Raw genomic sequence first — 14,150 nt, forward strand, 5'->3', positions numbered from 1 at the left:
CTTCCAGTTAGTCTAAATAAGTTACTTTCTTGCCTTATCCTCTTTCTCCATGACTTGCTTATTAGTTCATTGTTAGCAACTCCCAGTAGAATGTAGACTTCTTAAGGAACAGATGATTTTTGTTATTATTGCTGTTATTTTGGCTTCAAACCCTTGGACCCCACAATGGATAATCTTTATTATCACCTATGCCATGCTCAGTAGACAGCTGTTTGAAGAATAAAGGATTCTTACTTTTTAAGTGTATAAGAACCAGGGTAAGGTATGGCTTGGTATGATTCTGTGAGAAGCTTTGTAATCCAAGTCCATCACTTTTTCTGTAGATGAAACAAAGGCTTCTGTGGTAATTTATCAGCGATCCTTACCTCAGTGAAGGAAGCTTCAGTGCTGTGGTCTCTTCCACCTTCATATTTCCCTATTTCTCTCTTCCCCTTTTTTCTATCTGCCTCTCTCCCTTTTTCTCACGCTGCCTATCTACCTCTAAATTAATAATTTGGTATATTTAGTTATTAAAAAATCTTTAATCTGACTATTTGGGAAAACCTCAAACCAAATATACTTGAGCACTTCATCAGGTTTCATCAGTCATCAACTACATTGCACTACATACAGCTAGTCATCGGATAGTCCACTGTATCTAGAACAATAGGCAACAAGTGAACGAAACAGGAAATATCCTTTGCCTTCATGGAGTTCACATTATTACATCTTTTATTCACCTTTATTTTATTTTTACTAGAGTAGAGCACTGCTCAACCCCAGCTTATGGTGATAAGGCTGAGGAGGGACTGAACCTGGGACCTTAGAGCCTCAGGCATAAGTGTCTACTTGCATAACCATTATGCTGTCTTCCCACCCTCTTACAACTTTTAGAATTCACCCAAGTTTTGTAAAAGTAATGAACTAAAATTTTAAATGAGACCATGTCCAACGGAGGAGCAATTACAGAAGCCAGACCTTTCACCTTCTGTACCCTATAAATAATTTTGGTCCACACATCCAGAGAGGGATAAAGAATAGGGAAGCTTCCAGTGGAGGGGATGGGATGTGGATCTCTGGTGGTGCAAACTGTATGGAATTGTACCAATGTTATCTTACAATCTCATTAATCATTATTAAATCACTAACAAAAATCTTAAATGAGATAATTTCACTGATAATTCTAAGTCTAAAATCAAGGATATAGTTGAATTATTTGGTTGTTGGGAAAATCATGACTTATTTTTCTAAGCAAAAATGCATCACAACTTTATTGACAATTTAATAGTTTTGCAAAGTGCACATAAAATTAGTTTATTTGATATGTAAACACTAAATGGACCAATTGTTCTTAAACCTGATTTAAAATATAAATACTATAAAACTTATTTGCTTTTTTGTTTCTCTGTTTAATTCTAAACATCCATAGTATTGAAATACTGGGATTTACAGCTGAATTTACTTAGTAGACAGTTCACAACTCATTGTTTCAAGTTGAAAGACGGAGGCAGGCAGTGACGCATCTGGTAGAGCTCACAAGTTACAATGTGCAAGGACCTCAGTTCAAGCTCCAGGTTCCCACCTGCAGGGGGAAGCTTCATGAGCAGTGAAGCAAGACTGAAGGTATTTCTCTTGCTCCCCTTTCCCTCTCAATTTCTCTTTCAATCCAAAATAAACCAAGGTTTTAAAATATATTAAAAGAAAGTTGAAATATTTAAAACTAGGTTTCAACCCATGGATGACACATGACAAGAATGAATCCAAAAAACAGATGGAGAGAGAGGCTTATTATTATTTTTTTTAGTTTATTTATTTTTGTTGCTACCAGGATTATTGCTGAGTTTCAGTGTCTGAACAACGAATCCATTACTCCCTGCAGCCATCTCCTCCCCCCTTTTTATTTGATAGGACAGAGAGACATTGAGAGGGGAAGGGGTAATAGAAAGAGAGAAAGTGCACACAATGTGTGCACTCGATGAATGTGCCATAGCCTGACTCAAGAGTCTGATTTTAAAAGTGGCCTTTCTCGGGAGTCGGGCTGTAGTGCAGCGGGTTAAGCGCAGGTGGCACAAAGCACAAGGACTGGCATAAGGATCCCGGTTCGAACCCCGGCTCCCCACCTGCAGGGGAGTCGCTTCACAGGCGGTGAAGCAGGTCTGCAGGTGTCTATCTTTCTCTCCTCCTCTCTGTCTTCCCCTCCTCTTTCCATTTCTCTCTGTCCTATCCAACAACGACAACAACAATAATAACTACAACAATAAAACAACAAGGGCAACAAAAGGGAATAAATAAATAAAAAATAAATATTAAAAAAAGATTTATGTATAAAAAAAAAGTGGCTATTCTAACAGCTGGTTCCATACCCACATTCTGTTAGACCACACTTCTACTGGATTCAGTGTTGTTTGTGAGATTTAAGTCTTACCTCTTGATGTTGTCACCTGTTTTCAACGGTGACAACAACGGTAAACTACTTTGCTGCCCTACCTGTATTTTACTATCTGATTCTTTTTAGTTAACCTGGCCCATATGGAAGTTCCAAACCTATCAATGTGCTTCTTTGCTCAAGGCCCTTCATTGGTTCACTTTGTCCTTGGAATAAAATACAAGACCTTTAACAGGATCTGCAAGTTGTTGCATGAATTGTTTCTCATCATTCTCCTCAATGAACTCATCACCTTTTTCTTTGCCCTAATTCTAGCCACGCTGCCCTTCTTCTTGTACTATATCTGTTAGCAGTCAAGAGTTTTTTTTTTGGGGGGGGTAGAGGGGGAGATAGCATGGTTCTTCAACTGCCTTTCTTGCTATCATGTCTGAGGCTCTGAAGTCCCAGGTTCAGTCCCCTGTACTACCATAATAAGCCAGAGCTGTGCAGCACTCTGGAAAAAAGAAACTGTGTGTGTGTGTGTGTGTGTGTGTGTGTGTGTGTGTATTGTGGTGGGAAGGGGAGGGGATAGCTAGAGAAAATGAATTTCGTATCTCAGGGTCTTTGCACACACTATTTCTACTTTCTGAAACATCATTTTGTCCATTCTTTGCATGGATGAGCTCTTTAACCTGTAGGTTTCAGATTAAGTGTCATTTCCTTTTATATGTTGTTCTTGCTCATAAAATTTAGTACCATATGTGAATTTGCATCTGTTTGCTTACTACCCAGACTATAAACTGTTTGGGATCATGTGTGGTGTTCTGTTTTCTCAGCCCCCATCACAAAGCTGGTATATACTACAGTTAACAAGTATTTGCTAAATGAGCGACTATCACAGTCATCATAGCAATCCATTAGCTTTAAATAATTTGGCTCATAGGACACTGAGCAAATTACTTGCTGAACTGAGATATCTTTAAAATGTCAACACCTCATACATTCCTTAATACAATTTTCTTTTATTACCTGTATGGTTCTTTACATATTTAGCCTCCTATAGATTTATAAGCTATAGCTTTTTTTCCCCTTGCAGTCTGATTAAGGTAAAGATGGTGTTTTAACAACAACCAAAAAAGTCTTTTGGGGGATTATCCTTTCCTTGTAAAAATAAAAAGTCAGTGGGCATTAGCTAATTGATTTATAATTAGTACTAAATTTGATTACTAAATATGTTTCATATGCTACTTGGCAACTTTATTTATTGGTTGACACTTCTGAGTATCCCAAGAGATAGATTCTGTTACAAAGGCCTCAACCAAAGGCAGTCTTGAGATAAGAAAGGAACCCTTGTTCTAGATTCTGCAGTGCTTGTGACTGAGACCTTGACTCCTCCTGGTTCTCCCAAGATCTAGTTCCAAACCCAGCTTTCCTCAAAAGTCCAAGCCTTGGAATAGCACAGGTATGAGCTAGAACGATACTTAAAACTCACAAAAGTGCTAATAGCTCAAGATCATAATCATCTAATGATTTCATAACTCGGCCTCTGCACCTTGGCCCCCTGTGAATAGGAATCCAATTTTTTTGAATGATGTGTCGTTAGAAATTAGAAACAACAATAAGTCCGCATACAAAAGTCAAATGCAATGCTGGGAAAAAAGAGAAAATCAGGTGCATTTCTGTTTGTAATACTCAAGCATTTTGGGAAACCCCAAATAGGCAGAGAAGAGGGGTTTTGTTGTTGTTGTTTTGCTTGTTTGTTTGAGGGAAGGGTGGGGAAGCAAAACGCAGCGATGTCGGGGTTCACAGCAACCTGGCTTGGGCATCACGACTGGTGTCAGGAGTCCAGAGCTCCCTCCTCCCCTCAGGCGCATTGTTGTCCTTTAGCGATTGGTTATTGAACCCGAGATGGCGGTGCGGAGCCGAGCTTTAGGTAAATGAGCTGTGGACCCGAATGCAGGTTAGCGGGGCCCAGGGTGACTTACATTGGGTGTGTGTGTGGGGGGGAACAGAGAGGTGGAGCCGGAGGCCACTTCCACTGCGACTGGGATCAGGAGACGGGGTTGGCGCCTCTCCAGTGGCGCCCCCTCTCCGGGCGCTGGCTGACTTTAGGGGTGGCGCAGGTGGGCCAGGCAGGCCACCACCAATCTCAGGGTTCTCACCGAGTCGGCTTCTCTCCTTCTCTGGCAGGGGGAGGGACTAGCCTCCAAATATGTAAATCTCCAAGCGCCAGACTCCAGGTTGGGGCCCAAAGCCCAGGTCCCCGGCGTCCGGACTGAGTGCTTTACATGAACATGACAAGCGGGGACCGCTGTGCTTGGACCCAGGAGACGAGGCGCACCAAGATGAGCGTGACTTGGGCGGGCGCCCCGCTCCCCGCCCTTCCGAGCCCATCCTGCGCGTTGGCGACCGAGCAGCGGCGGTGGGGCAGGCTTGGCAGCATCTTGGGCGGCCATGGCTCCTGTCGCCGCCTCGGCCAGTAAGTAGGGGCGCGCGTGTGCAGGGGGGCCCATGCGTGTCGGTGCGCGCCCACACATCCACACGCGCGCGCACGCACACCACCCCGAGCCTCCCAAGGAGCAAGATTGACGAGGCGCTGCAGTGGTGGCGAGGACGACTCGGGCTCGCTTTCCCTGGATCCCGCAGGAACCCGCTGCCGCAGCTGCTGTCTGCAGAGCCCGCTTGGAACCGGGTGTACACGCGCCCCCACCTCACTCCCCGCCCCCTCGGAGCCTGTGTCATGAAGACTGCCTCCCAAGGACTGCAGGGGGGGCGCCGCCAGACTGCATTGGGGACTGCGGGCCGCCAGGCCGGGAGGCCCAGGGGGACACGATCTGGATCCTGTCATCCCCACGTTTCGCTCTGAGTCCGCCGGGTGCGGGCGATCGCAGCCACCGCCCCTCCGCTTGCCGGGGGTGGGCGAGCCAGCGATCTCCCCTGGGGCAGCCCCGGAGGCCTCGGCTTCCTCATTTGTTTGGGTCTTTTGTGCCGTGGCGCACAGTTGGCTAAGCACCCGGGCGCTGAATCGGGCCATTGTCTGCGCCCCCATTGCTTTCACGCTGCAAGTCTCGGCGCCCACCTCCTCCCCGCCTCCTTCGGGCTGGGGAGCCTCCTAACGTGCCTCCCCCCACCCCACCCAAACCTACCCCACCCCCCTCCAGGAATCTGGAAGCTATAAGCCGGGTGGATTGCAAATGAAGTGTAATGCATTGTGGGACGTGTGTAAAATCGGAGCCTTCGCCGTGGGGGTGCGTGGGGGCGTGGGGAGGGCCGGACCAGCCGCTGGCGGTGTAGACGCCGACGACGAGGAGGGGCTGGGAAAATGAACGCAGAGTCCGCCAGGGTCGGGTCGTGCCCGCCGTAGACTGATGAAGCTGCGCGCTGCGCCCAGGCGCTGAGCCTCCCCCCCCCCCCCCCCGCCCTCCGGGAGGATCGGCGGGCAGGTCGCCCTCCCCATCATGAAGAAGACCCGGAGCACGACCCTGCGGCGAGCCTGGCCTAGCTCGGATTTCTCGGATCGGGCCTCGGACCGCATGAGGTCCCGCAGCGAGAAGGACTACCGCCTGCACAAGCGCTTCCCCGCGGCCTTCGCGCCCCAGGCTTCGCGGGGCTACATGACATCAGGTTGGTGACGGCGCGTTTCTGCTCCCTGGCCGGGTCGGCCGGTCCCTGGCGGGGGAGGCGGGTGCAGAACCAGGAGGGGCCCGGGTGGTGATGGATGCGACAAGTTGGGGGTGGTGGTGGTGTGTATGTGGGGGAGAGCAGTTAAAAAAAATAGTTCCCATCCACCATTTTGTACCTCCCTCTGCAATATCCGCAGCAGGCCCTCTCAATATGGGGTTTGGGAGCTATTAGTAAGGTAAAAATCTGGGAGGGGGACGTGCCAGGGCGTTGGGGCTGCAGGGGGAGAAATATCTGTGAGCTCTGCGCTGCAGCCGCCTGAAGCTTTGGGAGGAAAAGCCCGCTGCGTCCAGTGCTTCCTGCAGCAGCCCACTGGTTTGCTCCCGCATTGTAGCCAGTTCCCCCGAGTGGGTCTTTAAAACAGTCCCTCCTCCCCCTCATAAAAGGGAACAGGTTCCATGCCCAGTGCTGCAGGGTTTGAAGCAGGAAACAGCTTAGCTCTGCATGCATCTCGGGCTCTGCTGATTTGCACGTAGAGAACTCTGTTGGCGCTCATTGAATGCATTCGTGGGGTCATGGTGTGTATGCGGCTTGAATGCTCACATGATTCAGTGTGGGGTTTAACATGTGTTGCTTTGAATTAAGGTTGCATGGAAAGAATGGAGGCTCTGTTGTGTATTTGCATGTCAGACAGGAAGGACAACCCCATCGGTAAATGGAAATGAAGTCTTTGCAAGAGGTTTCATCTTAGAAATGCAGTGCTGTCTGAAAAACCTTTCCAAAGGGGTCGGTTCCCTTTGGAATGGCTTAGATTTGTTACTTGGGAAACCCACAGAGGAAAACCCTGACACATTTTTTCCTTGTTCTCTACTGCTGAACACTTGTATGTGAGGATGTATGAGACATCAGTTTGGGGCGATTTGTTTTGCCTTATGCAAGAATTAAATTTCTTCTAAGCACAAGAGTTGTGGAAGAGCTGAGATTCTGTTTGAAACCACACACTACAGCACATCATTTAAGCCCTGTCTTAACTGGGGAAATTGCTTTAAGCTTGTGGTTGGTGCTTTATAGTTCAGCCTGACTATCTTTCTCCTAAAACAGCTGCTTTTTTTTTTTCTCTCTTAAACTAGGGCTAGTATCTCATACCTAAAAAATGTCTTCTGACCACATTTCCCTAAGTTTAAAACCTAAATAAAGTAACCATCTTTTTAATTGCAAAATCTGGAGACTTAAGGATGTTTTACTATTTTGGCAATAAGGCCCCCTCAATTTCTTTCATGAGAAGCCAGATTTGTAAAGTAAGTGATAAGTTCAGTTTAGGCTTAAGTAATTTCAGCGAATCACTACTGTGGTTGTTGTAGCCTTCAGACTCATATAAGGATAGTTTTGAAATACAACTAAGTCCAAATCTAACCTCAAAACACGTCTATACATAACACACTTCTGCACTGATGTCAAAATCATCCCAAGTTCCCTCTGCTTAGGCCTTGAATATCTTCATTCCCACTGAAAAGTTACCTATTTTATTTTATTTTTTATATGTACCTCTCTATAAGAACCAAGTATGGAGCTGCAGGAAAGCAGGTGGTCAGTTTCTTCGACTAACCTGCAAGACTCTTAAATATTTTCAGGTGTATTTCTTTGGGACTTATTTTGACATAAGGTCATTGCAATCATTTTTCTCTTTGCAAATAAAACAAACAACAACAGCAAAACCTTCTTTGCTATTATTAGTATTGCAGGGCATTTTTGATGGTTCCAGGATGAAAGTTTTGACTTAATAATTATTTTTATTTCTTGACCTGCATGTAAAATGATAAAGTGTAATGGTGAGATTGAAGGATCACCAGTTTCTGGTTAGTGGTTTTCTGTGTAGATTTAGATTTCTAAGTTACTACTGAGAAAAGAAACCCAGAAGGTGGGGGAGGAAGAGTTGTGGTATTCTTTCAGTATTTTATGCATTTTCTCCTAAGAGCTAAGTGTTGTTAGATTCTCATGAAGCTGCAGAGTTTTATGTAATATGGGCCCCTTCCCCCCAAAGAGGGCAGGCTATTCTGAACTGTTTTCAGAATTAGCTAATAAATGTAATACAAAGGTGTTAATACTAGGGTAATTAAATAGAAAATGTTAAGACAAACACCTACATTGGGAAAGTATGTGGACTCTCTTCTCATCTTTTTTGGGGGTTGGGGATGGATTGGATAGAGTTGAGGATTATCTTATCTATTTCTTTTCCAAATATGGCTTCTTTCCAAATAAGAGTTGATAGGAATAGATGGCATTTTGAAACACTTTGAGACCATTTACTAGAAGTTCTTCCTCTTAAGAAATGTAAAGGAAGTCCACTTGTATCAAGTTAGTGACAAGACACAGAGTCTTTATCTCAGAAAATGAAGCAGCTTGGAAAGACAGGGCTTTTCATATTTCTTCTCTCTATTTGTCTAGTCACTTGGCATAATAACTATTACTATTATTTGTTGTCTTTTTTTTTGGTTATTGGCTTCAAAGATGACATAAGCACTAAATAACTCTAGTTGTGATTATCTTCAGAAATCCACCCTCAACAAGTATTCCTAAGAAATATGGCAGGAAGTCACTGTCTTGAGCATTGGGAAAGGAGATAATCTCTGACATTTTAATAGCTGTCCTTTTGGTCTAATGTAACTGCCACATGGTAGCTACTTCAACTTTGACTCTACTTATTAAAACAAAACTGTGTACTCTTCATACTACATTTCTAATGAGACAGCACACTTTCAAATAGTCTTTTCTCCGCTACTAAGTTATTGCCAGTTTGGAATGTGATTTATAACAATAGGCTTGACCTTAACCATGACTGTTTGTATAATTTTTGAATGAACTATGCTTAAGCTCAGGAGTCTAGAGTAGGCACTTATAAAAGAGAGTCTGAAAAAGTGAGGTAGATTTGAGATTTCTGAACCTTTAAATCTTTTTTTAAAATATTATTTATTTATTTCCTTTTGTTGCCCTTGTTTTACTGTTGTAGTTATTATTGTTGTTGTCACTGATATTGTCATTGTTGGATAGGACAGAGAGAAATGGAGAGAGGAGGGGAAGACAGAGAGGGGGAGAGAAAGACAGACACCTGCAGACCTGCTTCACCACCTGTGAAGCAACTCCCCTGCAGGTGGGGAGCTGGGGGCTCAAACTGGGATCCTTATGCTGGTCCTTGTGCTTTGCACCACATGCACTTAACCCGCAGTGCTACCGCCCGACTCCCACCTTTAAATCTTAAAGACTATACTTTGTATAATTGTGGGAACTTCCAATTCTTGCTCTCAAAATCTAAAATAATCCTTTATATCACAGTCCTCCAGAGAACAGCCAAGCTCATGGGGCATGAGATGTATCCACTGGTTCATCCTGAATGTTGAGTTCTCCATGGTAGTCTGTTTAAGTCTAGATGAATAAAAACATAAAACATGCATGTACTATCTGAAAAAGTAAAAGGACTAGGCCTAGTAGATATAGAATTGTCCTTCATCTTTTAAAACCAGAGAGACTATTATTATTAATTAACTAGAGATAAAAATGAAAATCCTGGGATGGGGAGTTGGTAACACAAGGATTTGCAGGTGAGAGGTCCCAGGTTCTAACCCGAGCACCAACCACCAATAGGCAGAATTGAGTGGTGCTCTGGTGGAGGAGAAAACAAAAGTTAAACACTCACCAGAAAGGGGAATGTCCATATAATACATAGCAAGTGAAAATACACTCTTGTGCTTCGATGAAATGATTTTCAGGACCCTGAACCTTTGGTTGTTGAAGCTATTATAACTTCTCTATGAGAACTGCCAGTCAGGACCTCTTTGCACAGATGATAGCACCAATTTCTAATTTTCTTTACTCTTCTCTCTCTTAGTTCTGGGTATGGGTGCTTCTTTTCTCCTCCTCTCCCTTCTCCTTCTCCTCCTTCTTTGTCTTCTTCTTCCTTTTCTTCTTCTTTTAAATAATTATCTTTATTTACTTATTGGATAGCGACAGCCAGAAATCAAGAGGGAAGGGGAGATAGAGAGGAAGAGAGACAGAGAGACACCTGCAGCCCTGCTTCACCACTTACTAAGCTTTCCCCTTGCAAGTGGGGACTGGAGACTCAAACCCTGGTCCTTGTAATATGTACACTCAAATCAGGTATGCCACCACCCAGCCCAAGTACTTCTTATCTTCCACATAGAATGCCACTAAGTTTGGGTGTATTCTATTGATCAAGGCTGAGTAGCATATTTCCACTGTGTAGATTCCCATAAAATGTTGTCTGTGAAAGACACTACCCCCCAACCAAAAAAAAAAGTTATGGTTTGTTTAGACTGACCTGTACCATTTTAAAGAACAGTAAAACAGGCATTTTTAATAGCACTGCTTTAAATGCTTTGAAAAGAAAAATAAAATCCCCAAATGAACATCTTAGACACAAAAGGGGGGCTGCTGGGCAGCAGAGCATTCAGCAGAGCAGCATGCTATAGTGTGTAAGGACCAAAATTCAACCCCCTGGTGAAGCAGTACTGCAGGTATCTCTCTCTTCTTCTCTATCTCCCCCTCTTCTCACAGGTTCTGTCTCTATCCAAAACAAACAAACAAACAAACAAACAAACAAACAAATGTATTAGAAGAAGCAGCAGCAGCTTGAATCAGTTTTCCCTATTGATCTAACTCACGTAATCAGCAGGGAGGACTGGCCAGAACACCACCTGTGATGAATTTATTCATTTTCATTTCCCAGACGCTAATTCTGGGGCACAGTTGATTATGTGTCCCAGTTTTTTCTGTTCTGTTATTTTAAGACACTGGAGAGTTTTCTGGGGGTGGAGGACACTCAAGGTTCTAATCTGTCTGCCCCTAGCCAGCTGTGTCCCCAGTGAGGGACAAGACCTTGCTCCCATCTGTAAGGGTCTGGAAGGGGTCCTTTTAGTCTCTGCTTCATTACTGAACTGGACTCCCCAGTGGCTTTGGAATGAGAGATCGAAATCATTAGCAGAAACCTTTACCCTTTCTTCTATTGGAATCATGTGCTTCTGTTTGGAGGGGATGTGGATATAGTGCTCATTTGACAATGGTATCCTATTCCCTGTCATCACCCAACATGACTTTTAATGTCTGCATCTTGGGGTCTGTTTCAGAGTCAGGGGGCTGGGAAGATGATAGATGAAGCTTGGGCTAGTTGTAATCACATGCACATTTCAATAAACGCTGTCCTCCTGCCCCCCTCCTCCCCTCCCCCCTTATAGAGAGTTGGTTGCCTCCTAGCCACTCCCAACTGTGTTTTAACTCAAAACTACCTGTGTCGACTCCTTTCATCAGGCACATAGAAGTGAGGAATATTGTACATGGTGGTGAATGACTTTATTCTTTATTTCCCAGGAGAACAGGAATGTGCTTACGAAAGGTCACCTCTTTTGGCATTTCAATATCTTCTACACTCCTGTGAACATTTTGAGAGAAAGGAATATGAATATATTGTACAAAAACCTTAGCTTAAAACACACACACACACACACCACACCCACACACACCCACCCACACACCCACACACACCCACACACACACACCCACACACACCCACACACACACACACACACACACACACCCACACAGACACACCCACACACACCCACACACACACACACACCACACACACACACACACACCCACACACACACCACACCCACACACACCCACACACACCCACACACACCCACACACACCCACACACACACACACCACACACACACCACACACACACACACACACCACACACACACACCCACACACACACACACACACCACACACACACACACACACACACACACACACACACACACACACACACACCACACACACACACACACACACACACACACACACACACCCTTCCTGTGCATTTCAAGTTGAAATGAGAAATACTTCAGAGAATGGGGAGAGTTCAAATGATGCACGGATGTTCTTGGGAACAACATTTTGACTATAGTCGAGGAGCCAGAACTGGCTGGAGCCGTGCTGGTGGAATAACTTGCTGATTTCTAAATTAGTCCTGGAAATGGTGTGATGCCTAATTTGTCAAATATTAATGTTCTAATTGTTTGTGAGAATATAGACTGTAGACTATTCTAAAAGTGTTCCACCACTGTGTCACTAGAAAAAAAAATGAAATGAGTGATTTTTTTTCTTTTAAATTAGATAATAAACATTTCCTTTAGTTGCTAATCTCTGTTCTCTTTATTTGCCATTGGAATGTGCAGGTAACTCTTTACCACTGAAATATTTCTAGAATTTGCCCCTTCCCACTTCATCTATGTTTTCTTACTTTTTTTTTTTTTTTTAGTTACTACCATTTCCATACTGACCTCTCTTCCAGTCCAGTTCAGTTCCCCCTCCATGTGTCTCCAGAGGGCTTTTGTTATTGTTACTGCTTTTCTTTTAATCTCCTCTAAAGTGAAACTAGCCATCTCTCTTCTCTTTTCAATACTTTCCTAGCCTGTGGGTGAAGTCATAAACCAAGGCACTTCATGGTCTGACTTCTTCCACGTCATCTCCTTGTATTCCCCACCACCCAGCACCCCAACTCTGGAAACTCTTCCTCTTTAGCAATACACTTGTTGCCACTCTGTGCCTTTTCTACCACCTTGCTCAGGATGTACTTCCCATTTTTATAGGTCTGGGTGCATCCTATAGTATCTTCCAGAATTGGCTCATACACCTTTTTAAAAAACTTAAAAAATTTTTTTTATTGATTTATTTTCCCTTTTGTTGCCCTTGTTGTCTTTTTATTGTTATTGTAGTTATTGTTGTTATTGATGTCGTCGTTGTTAGATAGGACAGAGAGAAATGGAGAGAGGAGGGGAAGACAGAGAGGGGGAGAGAAAGACAGACACCTGCAGACCTGCCTCACTGCCTGTGAAGTGGCTCCCTTGCAGGTGGGGAGCTGGGGGCCGCCGGTTCTTGCTCTTTGCGCCACGTGCGCTTAACCCGCTAAGCTACTGCCCGACTCCCTGGCTCATACACCTTTATCTCTTTCAGTCTTCCTCCTGGTCCTTTGTAGAGTGAGTCACTTGCAGGGCTCTTGTTATGTATTTGCGTTACAATAGTAGCATCACATTGTGCTGTATCACGAGATAATGTGTGTGTGTCACCTATACTTGATTGCAGTTCCTCAGTGGCACACCTGTTTGATTCATACCTCTGTTTTGCTAGCAATCACAGAGCTTGGCACACAGCAAGCGTTTCTGTGTTTATTGGATGAATGAATAAAATAGGGATTCTTTTTAAAAAACAGTTTGGATGAATAAATGTCTTGAACTGTTGATGTGAGTCATCTTATTATAATTCTGCATATATATATATATATATATATATATATATATATATATATCCATCCTATTCTTTGAAGACATATTGCATTTGGGAGACAGGACCAGTTCTCAATGAGTTGACCATTAAAAAAAGCAGTTAATAATAGGATATGATCAGGAGTCAAGAACGTTGGTGATGTGGTTGGTATAAGTAGACGCAGAGTTCAGAGAAGAAAAGTGGAAGAGAGTTGAGTAGGATCTAATAAACACTGCCTGGAGGGATGGGTTGCTTGTGTCTTGAAGATTCTGGATGGGATTTGAAAGAACAGACAAAGAGAAGGATGGGAACCTGGGGACCTTTATGGACCAAGGTGAGAAGCTGAAAATGAAAATATCAGTGTGAAATCTAGGATGGAACTAGAAATAAAGTTTAACTTGAACAGGTGGGAGTCTCAAAATTTAGATAGAATTCAGAGTTTATGAGGCAAATAGGTTTGTGAACTGGGGAGAGAAAGAACTTAAGGATTGTTATCTCACAGGACAGATGTAAGGGATGAATGCCCACGGCCAGGAGACTAGCTGGGAAGAACTTGAGGAGGTCAGTGTTCTGACCAAACCATGTGATGCTGAGAGCTCACCTCTGCAAGGCATTGTACTCACACCCTCACAGTTGTTTTATTTATTTATTTTGGATGGAGGCAAGAACTGAGAAGGAAAGGGAAGCTAGCAAGGAAGAGAGAGAAAGAGAGGGAGAGAGACCTTCAGCTCTGCTTCACCACTCCTGAAGCTTCCCCACTGCAGGTGGGGATCAGGGGTTTGAACCTAGGTCCTTGCACACTGTAATGTATGCATTCAATCAAGAACACTACCACCTGGT

General features: G+C 44.0%; 1 protein-coding gene across 4 annotated transcripts in view; it reads left to right on the top strand.

The window, feature by feature from the left end:
- The window catches only part of STOX2 (storkhead box 2), a 287,635-nt gene that overhangs the window by 127,462 nt on the left and 146,023 nt on the right, over positions 1 to 14,150 (top strand). The window contains exon 1 of one of the 4 annotated variants that reach the window (XM_060184745.1): positions 4,358 to 5,968. The exons of 1 other annotated variant lie outside the window; for it this stretch is intronic. In XM_060184745.1, the coding sequence (XP_060040728.1) occupies positions 5,803 to 5,968 (166 nt within the window). In that variant the 5' untranslated portion in view covers positions 4,358 to 5,802. Of the gene's footprint in view, positions 1 to 4,357; positions 5,969 to 14,150 lie in introns of those variants that run through there. 2 more of the 4 variants (XM_060184767.1, XM_060184763.1) reach the window with 2 other exon arrangements.

Source organism: Erinaceus europaeus, chromosome 2, assembly GCF_950295315.1.
Source record: "Erinaceus europaeus chromosome 2, mEriEur2.1, whole genome shotgun sequence".
Classification (NCBI taxonomy): domain Eukaryota; kingdom Metazoa; phylum Chordata; class Mammalia; order Eulipotyphla; family Erinaceidae; genus Erinaceus; species Erinaceus europaeus.